This window comes from Apium graveolens, chromosome 6 (genome assembly GCF_009905375.1).
Source record: "Apium graveolens cultivar Ventura chromosome 6, ASM990537v1, whole genome shotgun sequence".
NCBI classification, from domain to species: Eukaryota; Viridiplantae; Streptophyta; class Magnoliopsida; order Apiales; family Apiaceae; genus Apium; species Apium graveolens.
Genome location: NC_133652.1, coordinates 226240549 through 226267096, shown reverse-complemented (window position 1 = coordinate 226267096; position 26548 = coordinate 226240549). Strand labels below are relative to the sequence as shown.

The 26548-nt window shown below is 35.0% G+C and overlaps 2 protein-coding genes across 2 annotated transcripts in view; both read right to left on the bottom strand.

Annotated features, from left to right (window-relative positions):
• Positions 1–1239: 1239 nt before the first annotated feature.
• LOC141665765 (uncharacterized) lies at positions 1240–4108 on the bottom strand. The gene is made up of 6 exons (XM_074471745.1): positions 3199–4108; positions 2655–3129; positions 1810–1879; positions 1548–1715; positions 1341–1435; positions 1240–1261 (listed from the first exon to the last, which is right to left on the bottom strand). The coding sequence occupies exons 1-6, from the start codon at positions 4106–4108 to the stop codon at positions 1240–1242; spliced, it is 1740 nt and encodes a 579-aa protein (XP_074327846.1).
• Positions 4109–4195: 87 nt separating this feature from the next.
• LOC141665764 (uncharacterized) overlaps positions 4196–26548 on the bottom strand; it is a 45637-nt gene continuing 23284 nt past the window's right edge. The window contains exons 3-10 of the mRNA XM_074471743.1: positions 7642–7794; positions 7488–7547; positions 6325–7227; positions 6041–6163; positions 5765–5875; positions 5526–5683; positions 4316–5347; positions 4196–4219 (exon numbers count right to left, since the gene is read on the bottom strand). Of these exons, the coding sequence (XP_074327844.1) occupies positions 4196–4219; positions 4316–5347; positions 5526–5683; positions 5765–5875; positions 6041–6163; positions 6325–7227; positions 7488–7547; positions 7642–7794 (2564 nt within the window). The remainder of the gene's footprint in view (positions 4220–4315; positions 5348–5525; positions 5684–5764; positions 5876–6040; positions 6164–6324; positions 7228–7487; positions 7548–7641; positions 7795–26548) is intronic.

The following is a 26548-nucleotide window of genomic DNA, read 5'->3' as shown; positions in this document are numbered from 1 at the left end:
TGCACTAAACGGTCTTCTTCCTTATCTCCTTCGCTCCTTGCGTAATACCACGATCCTCTCTCTTGAGAACGTCTCCAAATCTACTTATATAATAGTCCCATAAAACTCAGATTACATAGAAGTGGAAGCCAAACAGAAATAGAAGTCCTAAAATAAATTATTTTTTTCCCCGACCCTGCGCGGCCGCTCAGCATAGTTGAGCGGGCGCTCAGCTTTCTGCGCGGCCGCTCAGCTATGCTGAGCGGGTGCTCAGGACCCTTCTGGAAAATTCCTGAGTTCGCTTCGTTCCTTCGCCGTAATCTGCCCATTTCTTCCCTCTCTCAATGATGAACACATGCCAAGGCTTATTCTTGATGATTACTCCCCCGAAATGCAACTAATACCCTGAAATGCATAAACACTAGAAAAACGCATCAAATACACAAAATACTTGATTTCAAGACACCAATTTAAGCCATTTTAAGACGTTCTAAGTGGTATAAAATGCCACTTATCAGAGTTTGGCTATATGGTTATTTTTTTGGTATGGTATTTTGCATAATTATGAAACGACGGATCAATTATTTTGGAAAACCATGTTGATGGAATTATTGTAAACGTGCAATAAATTTTGATATTTTAATTTAATCAGTTATTTAAAGTGTCTTATCTGTAAAAATACCAAATTCGTAATTAGCCAACATTGATTTTAAGGATTATATTTGTATATACAATTTATTTATACAGTCACAAAGAAAAAAACACCCTACCTTTATTCAAAATTAGTAATCACGGAATATTTGTATTATTTAAATGAAGCATAGATGTCCGCTAGACTTTATTAGTGACCCAACGATAAAATTTTTAGAATCTTTAACAGTCTTTTTACTATCACAAAAATTTAAATAATTCAGTTTTGGGACTTAATGTTATGAAATATAATATGAAGAAACATATAAATACCCATGTATTAATTTTGGTTAGTACAACAAATTTCATGATATATCACTAATAAGGCAACATAACTCTTTTTTGTCACAAAGAAGCATAAGATTTTCAGCTGAATGATAACATGAATTTACGCAACATTATTTCCGATATTACAACAAATGATAGATATTAAAATAAGTAGTCAAAACGAAGAGAAATAGGACAGCTTGGACTTTGCCAAAATGCTTCAATAACAAAACTAAGTAGAACATATCAATCCCAAATTGCGGTACATTGAGCCTCCTTTTATATCTTGAACATATGCAACGTTCAATCTTCATTACCCAGATATCTGCATCATATACAGGGACATATTAGACATGGTTAAAAAATATATTAAAACTACTGAAAAAGGGATTCTTAGTTATAACCTTTGACGTGACTGATGAACTGGCGGTGTGTCGTGATTGACATAAATCATGGTTGATACAGTGTCCGATAGCTGAACCAAGCCTGTGTAAATATCCTGAACCAATACAATGCTTAGGTTGGAAAAGATATTCATTAATGTTCCCAAAATAATAAAAGTCGAAAACTTCACCGCGGGGAACAAACTTTGAGCTAGTAAGCTGTTGCACCAAGGTGTCTTCTGTAAAGTAGATGTGAAAGTCTGAAGCAAAGCATTTATAGTTGTTGTTGTACGGAGTCACCACGAAATTCTTTATTTCATACATTTTACCATCAAGCAAGAAATTAGAGAACCGATAAAGTAACATTGGTTTAATCCATATATGTATGCATTCGTGCTAAAGAAACATTATGAAAAAAATTATTCAGAGTTAAGATATGAAGTGGTGATGAGTAAACAAAAATGCAAAACATCAATTACTGTACACTTACATGCTCATCAACTACAATGACATTCAAACCTGGTTCACATGTAGCAGAATAAACAGAGTCAGTCCACTGCCTGAAAATATGAACTTTGATTTTACAATCATTGCTTTGCAAGGGTAGAAGTTGTTTCAAAGTTTGATAGTTTGATGAAGCCATGCCTTTTGGGTGTTTGGGGGAGAAAAAATATAAAGTGAGCATATAGGAAACTGTGAATTTGTTGAATAGGAGTACAGTACTTTACCATAAGCAATGTACAGTGACACCAAAAATTTAATATATAACAGGTTACTGGTGTGTTCTAATTGAAATAAACTAGTTTAACACCAACAAATCCAATGGGTAATTTAACATACTTCTCATTGATCTGTGCAAAAAAAAGGTTAGAAGACAGTACATATATATAAAAATTAATTCATGGGAAAGACTAAATAATCCGGACTTCCTTCAATGATTATTATGAATAAAATACAGCACAGTTAAATAACTTGTAGCAACTATAATTGTAATTTATAATTGAGTTATAATTTACAATTGAGAATGCAGGGTTAGTAAGTACATGAATATTATACAAATTGGAATGTATTAATAATGGTACTCTGGGTGCAAAAACATTTCATACTGCATATGTCTACATTGTAATATCACTCCACTGTATCCAGTAGTACATTCATGAATAAATGCCTCAAAAGCCAAGCTTGTATTCCATGCTCACCATCTAGGTTTTTGGCAAGTTATAGAAGACCTCTTGGTAGACAATATTCTGGGTGACATTTTTTGCACAACCATTTTCACCATCTATAAAAAAATTTAGGCCTTTTGGAGATGTTACCCTGCTCACAGCTACATACATCTGTCCATGTGTAAAAACAGACTTCGGCAAGAACAACCCAACTCTTTTAAGTGATTGACCCTGAGCTTTGTTAATAGTCATAGAGTAGCAGATTTGTAAGGGCATTTGTTTTTGTAACAATTTGAATGGTAACTCGGTTTCGGTTGGGAACAATTCCATTCTTATTATGAAATGTCTAGTACCAACAAATGCACCACAAATTACTTCACACTGAACACAATATTTCAAGCACTTTGTGACAATCATTCTTGTCCCAGTACAAAGCTCCAATGTTTGATGTAGATTTCTCATAAGCATTACAGCAACACCTACCTTTAATTTCAGCTCATGTGGAGGCAATCCAGGGATGTTAATTGAGTTCAGATATTCAGGCGGAAAAGCAAAGTTAAGATCAGTAGCAGTACCACCAAAGTCTTCGGCTTTATCAACACTAAAGTGTGTATAGGAATCTCCTGGAATTTTATCAACAATAACTGAATTTAGATGACCAACAGTATGATTCGTCAGTGTCAATATTGCTCGCTCACTCAGGTATTACGGACACTGGTAGTTGCTTTCAAAATCTGGGTAGGTCCATTCAATCATGTTCTCAACAGTATTTGTAGTCTCTGGATTACAAAAGTGAGCTGGAATGACAATGTCATCTTCATGGTAATCTTGCAATTCATTACCTACATTACAAACCTTGCCATCACCAATTTGAAGTACCCATTCAGCAAAAATTCTTAAAACTTCACACTCTCCTTCATCTTTCCCCTGCTTAAGCCTCATGTTCTGTTTGAGAATAAAAATCTTAGCAAAAGACCATAACCTTGACCTCGTTATACACGCAGCAACGATATCACCTCTTGAACCCAAAGTAATCACTGGTAATATTTGCCTGAAATCACCACCTAGTAGAACTGTTATCTCACCAAAAGGTATTTGAGCTCTTTCAGGGTTAACAACTTTCATAATATCGCAGAGTGAATGGTCTAGACACTCAAATACATGACGACGTTGCATTGGTGCCTCGTCCCATATAATAAGGCTGGTATATTTTATCAACTCTGCTATATCAGACTTGTGAGAAATTCCACATGAAGAATCCTCATCCAAAATAATTGGTATTTTAAATCGTGAGTGAGCCGTTCTGCCTCCGGGCATTAGAGTGGCAGCTATTCCTGATGATGCAACTGGGAGAACAATCTTACCCAAGGATCTTAATTTATATATCAAAGTTTTCCATATATAAGTCTTACCACAACCGCCACTACCATACACAAAATATAATCCTCCAGAATTATTTTTGACAGAATTTAGCACAATATTATACACATTTAGTTGTTCAGCATTGCAATGTTTGAACAACTTAGTGAACTCTTGCTCCATCTCACTAATGTTGTAACTCAATTCATCAGCTACCAAATTATCAACACCAATTTGTAGAAATGATGATGGTGGTTGTGGCATCTGTTTGAATTGATTTAATGACTTTCCAATACACCTCAACAATTTATCCAATTATGCAACACAGTTTCAAATATAATAAGGTAATGGTCAGTAAATATCATCCACACATAGCTATCAATATAAAAATTATGATAGATAAAAAAAATTATGTACTAATATGATAAATATATATATTCGGAGGCATGTTTGTTTAATTAACTAACCTACCAATACATAAAATTGAAGTTGTTGGTCAGACAAAACTTGTTGTGCATTCCCTGACAACTTCCTTTGCTGCCTGATAATATCATCACTCATATCTTTCCAATGTTTTGACCATAAATTACCAAGATCAGAAACTTGACAATTCATCATGATGTGCACAAAAAGCTCTCGAATTTGAGGAGGAAAACCACATTTTGCACAATCCTCAAGAACTTGATGCCATTCGTTATCTTCAGCTAAGAAACCATATTTCAGACATGCCTCTTTGAATGTGCTGCAAACCACCCCATGAACAGTTTTTAGATGTTTAAATGAAGTTGGACTGCGAACCTTAGATAATAACAAATACAAGTACCATATCTCTCCTGAACTGTGATGAGTATACAAAAGTGTGCCAATTTGAATGCCTCTTTTGTGTACTGTCCATACAATGTCCGTGTCATTCCAAACATAAAACTTGGGAATTTGATCATAAGTGTAGGCTCTTGCATTCTTGTCATCAATGTTCAGTTGAAAAAATGTTTTGAATTGACTTCTTTTAAATTTCTCCCTTTGCATTACTTTTTGTAGGTCCTCATTTCCTCGAAAAGTACAACTACGCTTTCCAAGAAAATGAAATGATAATCGAAGAACTGAGATTGATCGGTGTAGGATATCAAAACCAAACATACGATGTGCAGCCTCAGCACCACATATGTACCTACCATCAAAATAGGCTTTAATCTCATCCACAGGAAGGTTGTGTTCAATCCCATCTTCATTCATCTTTTTTGAAACTTCTATAGTAGCACGATCATGTCCTTTAAGGCAGTACTTGAATATATACTTGAGACTACGTGCATGATAACATATCTCCACATTCATATGACACTGGTATTTTACCAAAAGATCGCGGTTGTATGGGACAACATATTGGTTGTCTAAATCAGCCTTCCCCTTTCTCACAGTAATGACAGTTTTACGACGCTTATAGACGGGAAAGCCAGATTTATCAAATATAGTTTGAGCACAGTACGTGTCACAATTATTTCCAAGCTTTTATCACTTTTCAACATCAAAAATAGGGAAACTATCTTGGAAAATTAGAATTAAACACTATTATACTTATTTATTCTTACTTCTTGGGAAAGTGTTTGGTGCATTTCATATTCTTCATGAATGGAGATCTTGTATTTTCCAACCCACATGGTCCATGTATCATATGATATGAAACTGCTGCATAACCGATTGGATCCTTAATAGGGTCAGGAATCTCGGCTGATACAAATTTATCCATATTGGCATTTAGTTTCTTCTTTGATTCATTATTCAACCATATGAGCATATGCACATGTGGAAGACTGCGTTTCTGGAACTCCACAACATACATAACTGAAAATGGGGGAAATATAATAAGTAAAAACTTTATAGACAATTTGAACATTTGTTTTAGAGATGTGAATTATTGCTTACTTCCAACGCAAACTCCAAAATACTGTCTTTTCTTTACATCCTCTACAATCTGGTCTAGTTTCATCTTAAAAACACGTGCTACAATATCAGGAGAGTCCTGTCTTGAATAACCTGTATTGAATTTCATCATCTTTAAAATCTCATCTCACAAAGGATTAGTTGTCATTGTCAGGAAAATGTCCGGATGACCAATATATCGACACACAGCAAGAGCGTCTTGAAAATTCTGTTGCATATACCTTTTTGAACCAAGAAATCTAGCAGGTAGTATGAAACCTTTGCCAATATTACTTGTATCAGCTTCACCACTGTGGAAACTTTTAGCAATATTATCATAAAGATCATTGCGTAGAGTAGTTTGGTGTGTACGGAACCACCATAAACGGGCTTGCTCAATGGCTGAAAAAGCATCAATAATATATTGTTGAAACAATCTTCAACCAAGTCTAGGAGTATTACCTGATAACACAAATAAATAAAAACAAAATCCATAATTTTATTATGTCATCAAACAAAGACTAACAAAAATAATACTTAGATTGTTATATATAGAAATGTACCTTCCTCAGGTCTGACCTGTAACTTGTATGCATAGTACTCCTTCATTGTTACTCTTTTACGCTTCTTACCAGCATTATTTTTGGTCTGAACATAAGGGATATCATCATGATATCCATCCTCTCCAGTAGGAAACAGAAGAAGGTATTGCAAGGCCATTAATTTAGGATGTATATCAGAAATATGTTGAAGACCATCAGTTTTGCTCTCAATAATAATATCCCTTTCACCACATGTATCTTCTAAGTCTCCAACCATGATTGCTCCAACTTCATTTGACAGTCCTATAAAATTTTCACGTCCACTATCAACCCTACAAACTTTCATAACAATTTTCAAATCTTGTATAATTTCTTCTTTAAAACGATCACGGGCCATGCGAAAGTATTTTACCAATTCATTTGTATCATCCAACATTCTTAACAGCCCTTCAACAACTTTAGCATCTACTGTCTCACCATCGGAAACATTAACCCAGCGCATTCTATTCTCCACTTCATGATCAGTGTCATAAATATATAATTGATAAAATTTGGGATTTTCGCCATCATTTGGTATAAGAGAACCAAACACATGATGGTTCTGTCCATTTAGACGATAAACATAAGGAACCGAACCATTATTTATAGAATGGTCAACTTTACCTCCCATCGAAGTAAATGCAAACATTATATTATACAAACGAATGAGCTTCCTGAATTTGTTGCACATTTTAGGATCATTATACAATTTTATTATATATTCAGGGGTTGGAGGTTCCTTTGGGAGCTTTATCTGTCCCCTTCCAAAATATATAGCAAATTCAGGGGTACCTCTCTTTACATTCTTATTCACCCTCTCTTCTTTCCACATGTTGGCTCCACATTTTTGACATTTTCCAGTAGGAGGACCCAAACTGCAATAACCTAGCAAATTGATAATATTATCATTAGTTACTTCATAATCTGGAAATAATAGTGTATGATATACACTATATAATATTTGCATAAAAATAGAATACAAAGCACCTCATATTTTACTTTCTCATACCTATGGTTGTATGAGTACCTTCTCCAGGAAAAATTACTTCATCATCACTATCACTCCCAAGTTTTAAACAAAATATTGAAAAATAAGCACAATGTAGTACTATGAACAGTTGTATATTCAGAGTTAAGAATCTTACCAGCTTCAAAAACCAAAACATCATCATCATCTACCATTCCATACAAATCCTGTGAATTTTCTGTAAAGAGTGTAGTACTGTCAAGTTTTATTGCTTATATAAATAAATCTTTTTTAAAAAGTCCTACAAATGCATAGTTCTGTGAACATATTACCACACTTGTACTCTTCTTCATAGTTTGAATTCTCTGCACCATATGTGTCTTTGGAAAATAATTTTGTACTGCATTCCTTAATTACCTTAGGGTTAATCCTTCTTTCAACCTTTTCTGAGAGTACAGAGGTTGAACCAATTGACTGAAAAGTACCTTTCATGTAAAAAATTGAAAGGAACAATTATTTTGAAGCAGAAACAACCTAGTATACTAGAACCTCATGTCCATACAAGGACTGGATTAATCACAGGAAGATTAATGTCTACTACAATTACATAAAAATATCTACCTAAAACAGAACTTTTATGCTGTACTTCCTGGGATGTTGGTGTTGTGTTTTGTCCTTCATTACAAGATGTGAACATCATATTCAGAGGTTTATTTGGCCTACCAACTACAAAATAATGTGATTAAATATTTTTGAGAAATAAAGATACAAAATCTACTCTTTATTGGAAGCAGTATAAATATTTAAAAAAACTGAAATTGAACCTTGATCTGGTTCGTTAGATATATTTGTGAAGGGAGCTCTAGATGTGATATATGAGCTTGTAGGAGTAGACTGCACAACATTACTGTTTAAAGGAGAATGAATTTCTTGGTCATCAATGAAATCATGTAAGCATTGAGTATTTGTAACATCTTCCAAACCTGGGGTATAAGTCTAGGGTTACTAGCTAATCACCAAACATGTATAACGTGTATAATAATTAAACATATATATATATATATATATATATATCTAACCCCTTTAACACTAATCAGGATCTTTTTAGGTTGAAGTATGAAAATAAGAACCACAATATACTTTATTACAAACCAAATTTAAGATCTTACAAACTCTCTTTATTACAAACCATTGTCTAACAAGTTTTAAACTACTTTTCTCATTTATTCAAACATACTCATTAACTATCTACACTACACTTGCTCAGGCAACTCAAAGCTTTCTTCCTGGATTTGGATCAACACCTTGGGTATGAGAGGGTCCCGCGGCTTGACTCGCTTCTTTGCCACTCGAGTCCTGATAGGTTTCATTTTCTTTCTTAACTGAAAATAATAAGGTGAATAACAACAAGAAAGGGGTGAGCCGTAAGTCGCTCAACAAGTCCGCAATATATAAGCATTGTTATAGTAATTTAAATGAATCGGTAATTTGGTTATATCTGCAAAGACATAACCTCGAGATAAAAGAACGAAGGCCATTATCGGCGATTATCAAACGAACTAATCTGGACACAAGTTCGCACCTATATCCTGCTGATCAGCCAGGATACAGTGGAGATCCATACCTCAATGTATAGATCCATTCGGGTACCCAGACTCTACGTCCAATACAAGGATCCGGTTAAGTCCCGGTCTTATGGATCAAGTGTAGACCTAATCTCAATCGTCACCATCCAGTCCATAGAAGAGCAACCGGAACAATCGGTATGTTTTAATATATTCCAATACCAGAGTATATCAAAATATATGTATATGAGTATAACTATTGGAATATGAATAGAGGATTCAATGAATTAGGAGAAATCAGGAATCGAAATAAAATATGAACTAAGGAATAATAATTGTGTATCAGTGTTTGTGAACAGGAATCATAAGTGTGCAATTGCGATAAGAATCTGAAGTAGTTTAACTATTATGAAATTAGAATAGGGGAAAACTTGTCTTTCACGTGATTTACTCCAAGTACTTCACCGTCTTCTATCTCAGACTCGACTCGCCTTGTTGGCTTTGCTTCTGTCAAAGAAATAGACTTATTTAGTCATTTCACATCTCAATCGCGTCTCAAACCGACTTCACACAGCCTCTATTGTCTACCCATACGCGTATTATTGACTCGTATACTAATTATTAACAGATAAGACTCGATCAAACCACATAATTCACATAAGCACGTAAGTCACACAGTCATTCTATGTTTAAAATAATTTTTTGAATCAAAATCGACTCGCTATTCGCTTAACTAGACTATATCTGACTCGTTTCCTATTTTTTGGGATTTATCGGACTCGTCTCTATACGGAATAAGGCTTACAAGTAAATAAATATCGAAAGTCAACTAATTTCTAGAATAAATTTGGATTTAATACTATTTTTAATGAAAACATATCATTTTTCTGAGTTCAAGAGTTTTCGTTTCGCTCAAATCGGATAAACGGTTCAATTATTATTCAATAATTACAGATAAATCAATTTGTTATTCAAAATAAATAATTATTACTAATTATTAAACCCTAACAATATTTTTAAATAATTATTTGGGGAAAATCATAATTAAAAATGATTTTTCTATAAATTTTGGAATTAAAATGAATTTATTATGATTTATTGAAAATTATTTAAAATTATCAAAATAATTAATCATTTTTAAATAATTAATAATTAATAAATAATTAAAGAAATAAATAATTCTGATTTTTAGAAAATATTTCAGAATTATTTATAATATAAATTAATTAATTAATTAATCAATTTATAAAAAAAATAAAAATTGATTTTATAATTAATAAAAATAAAAATAAAAATTATTTTCCAGAAACACTTATCAGAAAAGAAAATCTGACAGAAACATATCAAAACCGGGTTGCAGAACGGGTTGCAACCGGGTTAAGATGAACAAAACGGGTCAGGAAGAACTCGCCCGAAAATTCCCAATTTCCGGTGGGTTTTCCCGATTCCGTTCAGTCAAATTCAGGCTAACACAAACATTGTTTGGTCCTTTCTCGACGAGGATCGATTCCAAATCAACACAACATCTCAAACACACCATCCAATCATCAAAATCATCCCAGAATAACAAACTCGGATCAAACCGACTAAAAATCCGGCCAAAAACCGATATGCTTCATCTGTACATGGAACTTCACGCTTTATAGTGCAAATCAAAGCTTATAAACTGTATAATCAAAGCCCTAACCTCTAAAAAACCTCGGCTTCTTCTGAAATCAAAAAACGATTCAATTAAAATTAAGTATAAACCCTAGAAATCGAATATCACTATTCAGGAATCGTTTGTTCAATTAAATACCATGAATCGACTGTAAATCATCATATGAAGCTATATCAATCATCAAATTATCCTAATAACCCTAGAATCAAAAAGTACCAAATCGGGTATAAACCCTAGAAATCGAAAATCAAAAATAACGAATTAAAACATGAAATTGATGGTAGAAATAGAAAGAACAAATCAAAACCTTCGATTTGGATACTTGAATCACTCGATTTGGTGCAGAAATCAGCTCAAAATCCTTGTTTAATTCTTCGACCTGAATTCAAACCCGACCCGTTCTTCAGAGAATTTTAGTTATTTTTCTGATTTTCAGCAATTAATTAATAATTATTAAATAAAAATTAGGCTATTTATAATAGGTAAAATAATACTCCTAATTAAAATTAAGGCCCTAATTATACATCTTTTAAAATTAATTTGCCCCTACTTTTATAATTTTTGAGTATTAAATTTAATTTGTAAATAATTAATATATAAAATATATGTGCCAAAAATTCCCAAAAATGTTAATAATTCAAAAATAGAAAGAAATGTTATAAATGAAAGTCCTATAATTTTATAAAAATAAAAATGTGATTTTTTTGGGGTTTTTAACGCGATGGTACAAGCCGTTCTAAGAAAAATAAGGCCAATTATTTTATTTGAAATATCAGCTATTAAAACATAGTTCGGGTCATATAACTTTTGATACGAAGGCTTTAAATACGAAATAAAATATCTGAAAAACACCCTGAAAATACCCGGATAATACAGATTACACATAGCACGTAACAATTAGGGTTTTATAGCTAATTACACATAAACGACATAATAAAGCACATAATTTATCATTAATACGATATAATACAAGTGTAATTTCCCAGGCGTTACATCCTTCCCCCCTTAACAAGATTCTGTCCTCAGAATCTCGCTAAGAAAACAAATGGAAATACTTTTCTAATATTTCACTTTCAAGTTCCCAGGTCGACTCTTCAACCCTAGGATTTCTCCACAAAACTCGCACTAAAGATACAGACTTATTTCTCAATACTCTCTTTTGCCGATCTAGAATTCTTATTGGTTGTTTTATATAAGACAAATCAGGTTGAATTTCTATCGGCTCATATTCTATCACATGTCTAGAATCAGGATTATGTCTCTTAAGCAATGACACATGAAACACATTATGAATGTGCTACATGTGAGGGGGTAAAGCTAACTCGTACGCCACTTTTCTGAATATTTTCAAGATTTCACACAAATAACAATTATAACATGCCATGACATAGCAATGATCATTTTAAACTCATATAACACATTATATTTATTTATTTAACACAAAATATTCACATAATTTTCCCGGATATTACATCATTCCCCACTTAACAGGATTCTGTCCTCAGAATCAGCCTAGGAAAACAAGTGAGGATACTTGACTTGCATTTCGCTTTCCAACACCCATGTCGATTCTTCAACCTTGGAATTCCTCCACAAGACTCGCACTAAAGACACATATTTATTCCTAAGCACTCTTTCTTATCTAAAATCTGCACTGGTCGCTCTATAAAAGAAAAATATGGCTGAATCTCAATTGGCTCATATTCTATCACATAATTCGAATCAGGCAAATAACGCTTCAACATTGACACATGAAACACATTATGGATATGCTGTATGTGGGGTGGTAAGGCTAGTTCGTAAGCGACCTTTCCCATACGTCTCAAAATCTCAAAAGGGCCAACATAACGCGGACTCTACTTTCTCTTCTTCCCAGATCTGGATAAATGTAACGACTGGGAAATTTACATTTATATTATATCATAGTCATAATAAAATATGTGTACTAATGTGTCATTTATGTGTGATTATCTGTTAAACCCTAACTGTGATATGTTACGTGTATTCCGTGTCATTTCTGTATTTTTAAGGTATTTTCCCGATATTTTATTAGGCATTCATCGTTTCCATTTGAAACGTTTTACGACCCAAACAATGACTTTAAAGCCAGTATTTCAAATAAAATAATGGGCCTTATTTTTCATCAAACGGCTTTTACAATCGCATTATTCTGAACATCTAGATATTTTATAAATTTTTTCGTTTTACGAAAAATGACTTTTCCGGGCCCCATTGGGTGTCAAAAACCCCACAAAAATCACATTTTTATTTTTATAAAATTATAGAACTTTCATTTATATTATTTCTTTGCATTTTTGCATTATTCACAATTTTTGGGAAATTTTGGCATATATATTGTATATATAAAATATTTATAAATTAAATTTTAATACTCAAAAATTATAAAATTAGGGGGCTATTAATTTTAAAAAGTGTAGAATTAGGGTCTTAATTTTAATTAGGAGTATTAATTTTACTACTATAAATAGCCTAATTTTTATTTAATTAATCATAATTAAAAATTAAAATCTGCAAAATTCTCTGAAATCGGGTCGGGAAGAACAGGTTCGGGTCGAAGAATTAAACCGTGATTTTGATCTGATTACCGCACCAAATCAAGCAGTTCGAGTATCCAAATTAAAGGTTTTGATCTGTTCTTTCTGTTTTTAGCATCAATTTCACGTTTTAATGCGTAGTTTTTGATTTTCGATTTCTAGGGTTTATGCTCGAATTAGGACTTTTTGATTCTAGGGTTATTTTGATGTTTTGATGATTGATATAGCTTGGTTAGATGATTTACAGTCGATTCATGGTATTTAATTGAACAAACGATGCCTGGACAGTGATTCACGATTTCTAGGGTTCATATCGAATTTTCAAAACACAACTCGATGATTTCTGTGAATATTTGGTTCTTGTAATATTAGGGCTTTGATTGTATATGTCCTTAGCTTTAATTTGCACTATAGAACGTTAAGTTTGGTTTACAGAATCAAAAGATGATATTTTGGCCGGAGTTTATGTCGATTTTGACTGGAGATTGTGATCCTGAGATGTTTTGGGTATGTTTTGGCCGTGGTTAGATTGTTGTGTTGATTTGCAATGAAAAGCACTCCAAAACAGCACCAAACGGTGTTGATTTAAGGCTGATCGGAGTTGGCCGGACTCCGGGAACTCACTGGATTCTGGGAAATATCCGGTGGTGTTCTTGGCAACCCGGATGGTGACCCGGTTGACCCGTGTGGTTGACCCGGTTTTGATCCGATCCTGTCAGATTCTGGTTCCTGACAAATGTTTCTGTAATTTATTTTACTTTTATTTTTATTTTAATTATTAAAATCAGTTTATTTATTTTGTAAATTAATTAATTAATAATTTAATTAATTGATTTATATTACAAATAATTCTGAATTATTTTCTAAAAATCAGATTGAATTATTTTCTTAATTAATTATCATTTATTTATTATTTATTAATTATTTAGGAATTATTTAAATATGATTAATTATTTTGATAATTAATCAAATAATTTTCAATAAATCATAATAAATTTATTTTAATTCCAAAAATTATGGAAAAATCATTTTTAATTCTGATTTTTCTTAAATAATAATTTAAAAATTATTTTTGAGCTTTAAAAATCAATAATAATTATTTATAATGAATAATAAATGGAATTATCAGTATTTAATTGATAATAATTAAACCGTTAGTCCAATTCGCATGAAACGAAAGCCTGTTGACTCATAAAAATGAATTCTTTTCATTAAAAATAATTTCAAAGCTTAATTTCTTCTAGAAATTTGTTGATTTCATTATCTGTTTGATTATCAGTCGAGATACGTGCCGAGACGAGTCCGAAAAATTTCGGAAAAATGGGAAACGAGTCAGATAACGATCAGTTGAGCGATCAGCGAGTCAATTTTGGTTCTAATAATTATTTTAACCATAAAAATGATTAGGTGCTTATGTGTATTACGTGGTTAATTGAGTCTTAATTGCTAGTAAGTAATATATGAGTCAGTCATAAGCGCATGGTTAGATGTTAGGAACGGTGCGAAATCGATTCAAGATACAAATGAAGTACGACGTGACTTAACCATTCTGTTTTACCAACAGAAGCTAAGCTAGCCAAGCAAGTTGAGTCGGTACTAGTCCAAGGTGATAAACGAAAGTGATCTAATTGCAGTGAGTCGCGCAGAAGGCAAGTTTTTCCCCTATTCTACTTTCAGAAAAGTGATATTGATTCAATTGCTTATCATATTTGCACTCTTTTGATTATTGTTCTTAATCACTGATACACACTTGCTATTCCTTTGTTCATATTTCATTTCGATTCTTGATTTCTCCATTTCTTTGGATACTTGGTTCATATTCCATTGATGATACACTGAGATTGATATATTCTGGTGATTAGAATATGTCAAAGCATACTGATTATTCCGGTTGCTAAGCGATGGACTAGATAATGATATGTTGGGATTGAGTGTGTCTTAATCCTGAGGACCAGGATGACTGGTGCCTCGACGTGGGCCGTAGTGCCTGGGTACCCGACTGGATCTATATAGTGAGATATAGATCTGCATTATATTCTGACTGATCAGTAGAATATAGATGCGAACTTGTGTCCAGTTTAGTTCATTTGTACTTGCCAGTAATGGCCTTCTTTCTGTTCTCGTGGGGTTATATCTTTGCAGATATACCCGGGATGACGAATTCATTTAATATACTTTAACACTGTTTATATTTTGTGGACTTGTTGAGCAATTTTTGGCTCACCCCTTTTATTGTTATTCACCTTATTGTTTTCAGTTAAGAAGGAATATAAGATCCATCAGGACTCGAGTGGTAAAGAAGCGAGTCAAGCCTCGGGATCCTCTCATACCCAAGGTGTTGATCCCAATCTAGGAAGAAAGCTTTGAGTTGCCCGAACAGGTGGAATGTTGATAGATAGTGTGTGTGTGTTTGAATAAAAGTTGAACTTAGTTTAAAATGAATTAGACAATGGTTTGTAATAAAGAGAGTTTGTAAGATTTTGAATGTTGGTTTGTAATAAAAGTAGTTAGTGGTTCTTGTTTTCATACTTCAACCTAAAAAGATCCTGGTTAGTGTTAAAGGGGTTTAATTTCATTTCTTTATTAATTGTTAATCAGATTGTACAGGTTTGGTGATTAGCTAGTAACCCCCAGACTTATACCCCGGGTCTGGAGGGCGTTACAGGTTTGGTATCAGAGCTCTAGGTTTGGTCCCTGAAAATAAGAACATTAGGATTAAGATAGGATAGGGAATCACATAAGATAGGGATAGTCAAATTAGGAAGAATAGTGTTAGGATTTAGGTCAGATTAGAATAGGGAAGTATAAATCTTAGGATTGTCTAGTGACCTTTTCTTTTCTTTGGTACATTATAAGATGACATCTTCTGGTTATTATGCATCTTTCGAGAGGACAGTCATTGGGCCAGCAGCTCCAGTTATACCTCCAGTATCTGAGTATATGTTTCCTCCTCTACCACCTCCACCATCATTGCCACAGGAGCCGGTACCACCAGTTCAGGTGATAGTGCATGACCACATAGAGATGTTTGATCCATTTGAGTTCTTCGAGCCGATGGTTCCTTTACCAGTTGAGCACCAGTTTATACCAGGCATTGAGCAGGAGTTACCACCACCACCATTGTTACCTCCTATACCAGTGCATGCCCCAGAGCTGGACATAGTTCAGATGATTCCAGTTGAGGGGATGAGAGAGCATAATGTGGATCTACAGTTAGGCTTACCACAGCAGGGTGCAGGTATACCGAGGGTTCCTTTCCAGGAGTCAGTTGGTCAGGTTGCTCAGCCGTATATGGTACCATACCATGAGTATAGAGTCATGAGGGATGATGTGGAGTATTGGCGGGCACAGTGTCGGGAGATCATGCATCTGTTTGATCAGAGGGACAGAGGACCGTTAGCGTCCCTACAGCCGGATTATTATATGAGACAGCGATTGCAGTCAGTGTTGATGAGCGTTACTTGGGAGCTGGATGATTTGACTCATGACGGACCTCCTTCGTTTGCAGAGTTCTACAGGGTTTTCCGCTTGGCACAGAATTTGGTCCAGGCACTTAGAGAGGAGCTTAGGCGTATTTCGCCTGGGTTTTGAGGCAGTGATAGTTTGAGACAGTGACTCCAGAGTACATGTGTATATAGAGGCAGCATAGTATAACCTAGTGAGTAGTGTGTATGCGTGTATCAGTAGTTTAACTTGTAGTAGTAGTTTAACTTGTAGCGATAGTGTGACTTGTAGTCGTAGTGATGACCAGTAGCCTGAGACTTTTTGTATCAAGCATTTACACCTGAAGCTGGTGTCACATATATATAAGAGGAACTTTTTCAATTTCTTTTATTTAAATTCCAGTCTTTACAGTTTTACAACATTTACTTTCACTTTACAGTTTTCCATATTATAATTCCTGTTAAAAAAAAAGAACAACCATTTTATTTAACTGTTTATATTTCTAATTTTTACATTCAGCAATTGTTTTTTTAAATAAACCATGTTATTAATATAGGATAAATTGTTTTCCTTACATACTGTCAATTATTTAGTAAACTGTTAAATAAATATCACCTGTTTTATTATCAGAAGAAGAAGATGGCACCAAAGAGAAAGACTAAGGCTGAGACCTCTAACAGCAATTCCGAAGACCAGACTAATGAGACCATGAACCAAATGTTCCATCTGATACAACAACAGATGGTAATGATGCAGCAGCAGATGCAGCATCAGCAACAACAGATACAACAACAAATGTTACAACAGCCACCTCGTCCTGAGCCTCAATTACCACAAACATTACCTATTGTTACTTTTAAGCAGTTTCAGTCAGTTAAACCTCCAGAATTTGAAGGGTCTACTGATCCTATTAAAGCTACCATCTGGTTAAAAAAAATAGAGAAAGCGTTCACACTAGTGAAGATAGGTGAGGACCAGAAGACTGATTTTGCTAGTTACCTGTTAAAAGGAGAGGCGAATTATTGGTGGGAATCTAAAAAGGCTTTGGAGGGTGAAGATGTTATTGCGTGGGATAGGTTTAAAGAGTTGTTTTTAGAAAATTTTTCTCGTTATGTGAAGAATCAAATACAGATTAAGTTTTTAGAATTGAAGCAGGGAAATATGTCTGTGGCAGAGTATGAAGCCAAATTCACTGAGTTGGCTAGGTTTGTTCCAGAACAGGTTGACACTGAAGAGAAGCAAGTTCAAAGATTTCAGGTAGGGTTACGACCATGGATTCGTGGCCAAGTTGCAGTTTTCGAATTAACGACGTATACCGCCGTAGTTCAGAAAGCTCTGATTATAGAAGGGGAAAGTGAAAGATCTCAGCAAGACAAAGGACAGGAAAGTTTCCAAGATCGCTCCAGCAGAAAGCCGGGATTCCAAGCCCGGGAAAATTTGAATTTTAAAAGGATAGGACAAGGTCCACAGAAAGCAAGTAATCGTTTCCAAACCTCCAGTCAGCAGGGAATGGTCAGAATTCCAGTACCGTACTGCAAGACATGTAATCAAAAGCATACGGGTGTATGTATTAAAAGGGATGTGACGTGTTACCGGTGTAAGCAGAAAGGGCATTATTCTAATGAATATCCAAGAGGTAGAACAGCGGAAATGACTTGTTTCCAGTATGGAAAGAAAGGACATATCGCAGAAATTGCAAAGGACCAGCTATGGCAGCCAGTATTCCAAGAGTGTTGACATTATCTCCACCGCCGCCTAATCAACCCAAAGCAAGAACTTTTAACATGACAATGAAAGAAGCAGTGCAGAGTCCAAGTGTAATTGCAGGTACGCTTTTGGTGAATTCCGTAAGTTCAAAAGTATTAATTGATTCTAGAGCTACTCGTTCATTTATTTCTGAAGAATTTCTTGATAAGTTACATTGTGGAATCGAATGGTTGGGCGAGATGTTAATTATAAAATTAGCGAATGACGACCAAGTTCCAGTGGATCGAGTATGTCCTGCGTGTGATATAGAAATAGTCGGACATCATTTTTCGGTAGATTTAATTCCTTTTAAGCTAGGAGAATTTGATGTCATTTTGGGAATGGATTGGTTAGCTTGTCATAATGCTCAGATAGTTGCGCGAATAAGAAAGTTAAATTACGAAATGCGGAAAATGCAATGGTAATATTCAAAGGCGAAAAACAGCGGAAGAAATTTCTTACCATGATACAGACTAAACGATTGCTTCGACAAGGATGTGAGGCATACATAGCTTACGTGTTAGATACTGAAAAAGGAAGTCCTAGAATAGAAGACATTCCTGTTGTATGCGAATTTCCAGACGTCTTTCCAGATGAGCTTCGAGGGTTACCGCCAGATCGAGAAATCGAGTTCACGATTGATCTAGCACCAGACACAGAACCAGTTTCAAAAGCTCCATATCGGATGGCTCCAGTCGAAATGAAGGAATTGTCAACGCAACTGCAAGATCTTCTAGACCGAGGCATCATACGACCTAGTGTATCCCCATGGGGTGCACCGGTGTTGTTCATAAAGAAGAAGGATGACAGCATGCGATTATGCATCGACTATAGGTAATTGAATAAACTCACTATCAAGAACAAGTATCCCTTACCGAGAATCGACTATTTGTTTGATCAGCTAAAAGGAGCAGCATGGTTTTCAAAGATAGATTTGCGATCAGGCTATCATCAATTGAAGATTAAAGCTGAAGATATTCCAAAGACTGCATTTCATACGAGATATGGGCATTACGAGTTTTTGGTAATGGCATTCGGTCTGACAAACGCACCAGCAGCATTCATGGATTTGATGAACAGAGTATTCAAGAAATATTTGGATAAATTCGTGATTGTATTCATTGATGACATCTTGATTTATTCCAAGACGGAAGAAGAGCATTCAGAACACTTGAGGATAGCTCTGGAAATTCTGAGGAAAGAGCAACTATACGTGAAATTTTCGAAATGTGAATTCTGGTTAAGGGAAGTACAATTTCTAGGGCATATCATTAGTAGAGAAGGCATCCAAGTCGATCCAGCAAAGATTGAAGCTGTGTTAAATTGGGAAAGACCAAAGACGCCGACAGAAGTTCGAAGTTTCTTGGGATTGGCAGGATATTATCGAAGGTTTGTCAAAGATTTTGCGAAGATAGCAACGCCGCTGACCAAGTTAACTCGAAAGAGTGAAAAGTTTGAATGGAATGATAAATGTGAGGAAAGTTTTCAAGAGCTGAAGAATCGGTTAGTAACCGCACCGGTACTTGTATTACCAGACGAATATGGAAATTTCATCATTTACAGCGATGCTTCGTATCGTGGGCTAGGATGTGTATTGATGCAACACGGTAACGTTATCGCATATGCTTCAAGACAACTTAAACCTCATGAACAGAAATATCCTACTCATGATCTGGAATTGGCAGTGATCGTATTTGCATTGAAGCTTTGGAGACATTATCTCTACTATAATAACCCCCAAAATTTTGAACTTTTTGTAACCCTTATGAATAGTGTTTTAGCTAAATGAGAAAACTTTTCATGCCACACTATGTAGGGGTTCTGTTATGAATATTCTGAGATTTTATTAGTACTCTATATGGTATATAAGTGTATGTAAAGATCGTCAGAATCCAATTCCGAACACTTTGATTTTTCCCGGAAATCCACTAGATACGGAAAGAATTGAGTATAAGGTAACAGGATAAGAAGGATTTAAATTAAAGGATTATAAGAGAGGATCATAAAAGGAATATAATATATTGAGAAAGGTTAAGGGAACCTAAGTAATAAGATCCCAGGTATGATCCCTCAAACGATAAACGAAAACGAAAGTTAAGCGAACTGCATAACAGATCAGCGGTCATTAGGCAAACAATTAGGAAGTTAATCAAAGAGATTAGAGGGGAGGATGTCATCCAACCAATAAGAAGAGGACAAAGAGGGAAAGATGACATCATAGCATGACATAAGCATGACATGGGAAGGAAGGAGATGTGGTTGAAGTAGAACCACACAAAGTCCAAGGTTAATAATGTAATTAACCAAAACAAAACAAAAACAACCAACCAAAACAAATCAAAGCAAAACACAAAATCATTTCTTTCATTCAACCAAGAGTTGCTCTCCGCTTTTTCATTTTTAAGAAGCAAGAATTTCAAAATCCAAGATTCAAGCTTCCTAAATTGGTAAGATAATTCCCTAGTGTTCCTTGTACATAGATATGGCTATATTATGAGTTTAAGAATCCCATTCATTCTCTATCTTCTCTAATAAATCAATGAAGAAGACAATGAATAGTGATTTCAAGGTTTTTAACTTGATTTTTCTTGCTTTTCCTTTAAGATCCAAGCATTCCTAAGACTCCTCAAGGCTTCCTAGCTACTCACACCACTTCAAGGAAGGTATATCATCTCCAAAACCTAGCTTTAATTTGTATATTAGGTTGATTTTGGTTGTTAGGGTAAAGAGTAACTTGAAACTTGTGTGTTTAAGAGTTTGGGTTGGAATGGTGGTGATTGAATTGTTGAAATCTTAAGATTTGCTTGAAGAATGTAGTATAGTTTAAATTCAAGTTTTAGGATTAAGTAAATTGGTTATAATGAGTTGATTTGGGGCTTTTGTAATGTAGTTTGGATGGAGCTTTGATTGGGTTGTGAATTGGGGTTGAATTGTGGTTGTTTTGAATTGGTTTAACTTTGGGAAATCGCGTAAACATAGCCGTCGTAATGTCCGATTTACTGTAGACTGCTTTTGTTCATAACATTAGGACCCGAGAACCCCCTGCTAGATTATGATCATTGCCATTTTTAGATAGTTCATGTTACGAGCTTCGTTTTGATATGTAGTTTGTTTGATTCCGATGTACGGTTTAGGAGAAACGACCATTTTAAGTAACGGCGTTTCGCGAACGAAACTTTTCCCCTCGCCTTACTTTGAAACATAGGTTAAAGACCAAAAAGGGTTAATTAATGTATGAAACAATTATGGTAAGAGTGTTAGGCAGTTGGTAAGACACTCACAAAGGAATCGCCTTAAAACTCGTAATGGTTAAATTATTAAAAATGGTGGAGCCGAGGGCACTCGAGTGACTTAAGAGAATCAGTAAGCGCAAAACAAGCGTTAGAGTCTAAGTTGGTTAAAGTATAGATTTACAAGTGACTTTGGTTTAATTCCAACTTACTTGTTGTTTATAGGTTACCAGACTCGTCCCGAGCCATTTGTAACCCCCAGTCGCTCAGGCAAGTTTTATATCCGTTATACTGTTGTGGTGATGTATACACTTGTATATGCATTATCTTGTAATAGATGCATGATGGTTATATTAGCAAATTCTTGCGATATATTTTAGCATGTGATATGGTACATATGCATGCCTGTTTCATATTCTTGCCATATATATCTATTGGTTCAGTTGATAATACCTATGCTAGAGAATAGCGGTAATTTGCATATACCCTTAGTATAGGGATCCAAAGGTGAAAACATTTTCTAAAACCGGGAGTCGAGGATCCTGAGTAGATTTTGTATATATATATATATCTTTATATATATACGGTTATAGTTTTCAAAACTATTAATCGAATAAGGTTTATTCGATAACTTTATCTTTATTTTATTATTTGAATATTACTTGAATATTCATCCGAGGGCTTACGACTCCTTATATTATTTAATGAATATTATTTCGAATATTTATTCAAGGGATTATGACTCCTTTTATTTTATTAATTGAATATTATTTGAATATTCATTTGAGGATGTATGACTCCTTTGTTTATTTAATGAATATTATTTATAATATTCATTCGAGGTATTATGACTCCGTTTATTATTTATTAATATTCTTTACTTTATTAAAGAATAATGTTCGATAATCAAACTTACTTTTGATATTCAAATAAAGATATTACTTTTGTATAAGTATATCTTTGATTATTTACTATTCATTTCAAGTAAGTTTTCCAACTTCTACCTCAAGTATTCTTTATGGGAATATTATTTAAATAATAATATTCAGATATTTCTTTTATTTTGAGACTGATTTACTTCATTAAATCAGCATCATTCCAAACACTCTTTAAAGTGTTTTCAAGTCTTTAAAATGATTTTCAAAAGTTAGAGCGGATCCCAAAACTCATTTTTATATTTAAGATCTTCCTTTTAAAAAGGGGATTTAAATACTCGCTCAAAACCTGAGGGATCCGGCTCTGTGGTGTGTTTTATATTCGCAACAAGGTTGCTGTCTTGATAAAAGAGTTTTTGATTACTTACCCAATACTCGGGAAGTAAAATTCTTGGAACTAGTTAATCCATTAACATGCATCGCCTGGGAAAAATCGGTGAGTTTTCCTTTCCAACTAGATACGACTTCTTGGTGGAGCCGTATCAACAAGTTTCTACTTGGGGAAAGTGGGGACGAGCTTTACGTTTCAGAGTCATGGATTTCATCTGAACTAGGAGTGGCGTAAGTGGTCGAGTAGCGCCGGCCCAGCCTTATTATATTGGCCCAAATGGCCTGAAAATTCCGCTAAGGCGGTCCATTCCTTAGGAGTTCAGTGTTCGGTTGACAAGTAAATCCGACAGGTTCTCCTCTACATGTAGAAAATGGTGGGGTTGCACTACTACGACTGATCATCGTAAGTGGTCTTCCTGGCGCGGCAAACTCCCGTAATGAGTTCATCATCCAATTGGATATTTCTGCAACACTACACAGAGCACTTCGATAGAAAGGCTACGGTTGGGCGATTGTTGAGTGTTGGCAGGGTCAAGTTTTCAAAATGATGTTTGCATCAAATGAAGTATCTCATAACTTCATTTTATTTTGATGATATTTTAAAAGATTTAATCTATTCAAATCCGGTCTTGTAGTCTCATCTATGTGATGAACTTTTGAAACTATTTATAACTTGAACGGTGGTAGTTCAAGTAGTATTTGGAAAAGATATAAGTATATTGGAGTATCTTGTAACTTCACCTTTTAAACTTATATATAGTTAATGGTTGTCTTATGAATGACAAAGACTTTATGAAAAACGTTGAGAAAAGGTTAGATATATGAGATCACCTTGCAACGATATTTTTTATACAGTTATAAACTGGAACTTTGTGTATATTATACATGGAAGAGGACTTCCAAGATTTTGAAAAGTATATATGTATATATACTGAATATTTTGCGACTTCATCGCATTAAAATATCAAACTTGGTTCATTTCTTTTGACCAAGACTTTCATGAGTACTATGAAAAGGCTCATATATTGTTAATCATTATAACAATTATTTTGGTGGGCTTGTTGCTCACCCTTGCTTTCTTCTTTCATCACACAACATCAGATAGACAAGACGAACATGACCAAGCTCCCAATTCGCGAGCGAATAGGAAACGTTCCGCAGCTTCCTATAGGCATTGATGTCGCTGTAGCTTAGGTAGGAACTACCAATAGGCTAGGCTTCAACTTTTGATGTACCAGATTTATGTATATTTATGAATTGTAATAATGGCAAAGAAAATGTAAATTTATTCAGAAAACCTTTTAAGGTGTATTGGCAGATAATTGTGGAATAAAATGGCTTGTGATTATTTTTGGATGTTCATCTCTGAGACTATAACTTGTGGTGTATGTGTTTATTGTGGGGTCGCAGTACAGAGTAGTTGATTAATTATTAAGATTGGGTGTTATTAAGGGAAATGGAACTCGTGACAACCCGGATCCCCGACCCCGGATTTGGGGGTGTTATAGAAGTGGTATCAGAGCTAAGCGTTATAAACCTCAGAGAAGATGTGACGTTAAGATAATAACTAAGATAATAAGAACTCTTGCCAAGTTCATAGTCGGGCTACCTAACGTAGTACTGACAGTTAAAACCCTTATGGGAACCCTTATAAATATCGTGATAGAAGCGTAGTTCGTTATCGTATATGGTAGCGGGACTCCGAACCCTGAGGTTGAGGAGTAACAGCGCGATGATGTTTTATTACTAATTGGAGATCGGATTGTGGATCCGATAGAGCGTCCTAACGCTGGACCGGATGATGTTGATATTGAGGATGTAGCGGTTGAGGGTGTTATCCTAGAAGGGATTGTTGCTTAGGAGGATCCCGTGAAGGATCCTGACAAGAATGAATAAAGGACCACTGAGGAATTGATGACCATGGTTAGGGCAACTCCCAAAGGTAGGATTGGCCGGTCACTACCAGAGGTTCGTTCAAGTTTGTAAAGATAGTAGCCCCTTTAACGCGGCTTACTCGTAAGACCGAGAAGTTCGAATGGACAGAGAAATGCGAGAACAACTTTTAAGAACTGAAGCAAAGGTTGGTGACGACCCCTATGTTGGTGTTGCCGGATGGAAAAAGGAGATTTTGTGATTTGTAAGTGAAGCTTCGCATAAGGAATTAGGGTGCTTCTTATACAGCACAGCAAGATAATCGCGTCCGCGTCAAGACAATTAAGGGAATATAAGATTCGATATCCCCACCCATGAGCTTGGGCTCATGGCAATAGTTTTGCCCTAAATATTGGAGGCACTACTTGTATGGAGAGAAGTGCGAGATTTACCTAAGCCATAAGTGCTCTAGTACATTTTTTACGCAGAAAGAGCTCAATATACGCCAAAGGAGGCGATTAGAGCTAATCAAGGATTACGATTATGAGATTCTTTATCATCCAGGGAAAGCCAAAATGGTGGTTAATGCCCTTAGTGTAAAGGAGAGACTCAAGATGATAATGTCTTTGGGAGAGTTGATAAGAGATTTTGAGAAAATGGAAATAGATATGAAGGTAACCGGAGCCGGTACTGAAAAGCTGTTTGAGATTGCAACACAGTCCGAATTATCGAAAAAGAACATATTGTGCCAGAAAAAGTGATGAAGGAAGGCAAAGAGCCAACAATTAGATAAAAGATTAATACCGAGAAAGATGATAAGGGAATAATGAGGTATTCCTACAGAATTTAGGTTCCAAATGTTCAAGAGCTTAAAGATGAGATCTTAGATGAAAGCTAGTTTGAGGAATAAGATTTAGAGCAAAACCTGAACGTGATAGTCACGGAGGTCGCCATCAAGATAGAATGAACCCATAATATAATGAAGTGGAAAATGAGGATTTAAAATGTATAAGATAACCCCAAGTATGGGAGAAGGATGAAACATTTCATACTAAGGAAACAGAAAGTCGAGTAAGGAAAGGAGACCCGAGACGGCACTCTTATACGACAATTTAGGGACCTTTCTAGACAGAACTTAGACTATTATCCCCAACCACCACCCTGAGGAAACAATGTGGTGAGAAATTCTTTCAGGACCTTTAAGTCGCTAAGCTCTCAGAGTTCCAAGGAACAAGCTGACCCAGTCGAAGCAAGAGCCTGGCTAGAGGAAATATAGAAATCATTTGAGATTCTAAATGATTGACGAATCATAAAAGACTGTTTTGTCACTTACCCTCCTAAAAGAGAGGCCACCCGCTGGTGAAAGACCAAGAAAGGCACGAAGCCAGAGGTTAGAATAAACTGATTTAAGTTCAGTCAATTATTTTCGGGAAAGTAATTCCCAAGGTTATGGAGATAGTGTAAAAGCTTTAGAGTCAGAACAAAGGCAGACGAGTATGATAAATTATGAATCTAAGTTGTAAAAGTTATCAAGATTCGTTCCGAGGACACGAATCCAGAATGACGGGATGTTTGAAATCAATACTTATGTTGTGTTAGTTCATGAAATAATGATAAGAGAAAGGAAAATAAAAAAAACTGAAGTGGAAAGGAATATATAGGCAGTAGAGTGTGAGGAATGATAAAGGAGTTGGGTATGAGGAAACCCTAAAGACTCGTAGCAATAGATATAGAAAAGTATGTAATCGTCAGGATGAGGGTGGTTCACCATGAGTTAAAATTGATGGTGAAAGGCATAAGAGATACATATATTTTATCCCCTGTAAGTTGGGAGGATTCGAGGAAACCTTGAGATAGTTCGAAGGATAAATAATGAGATGCAGATAGACCGAGGAGACAAGG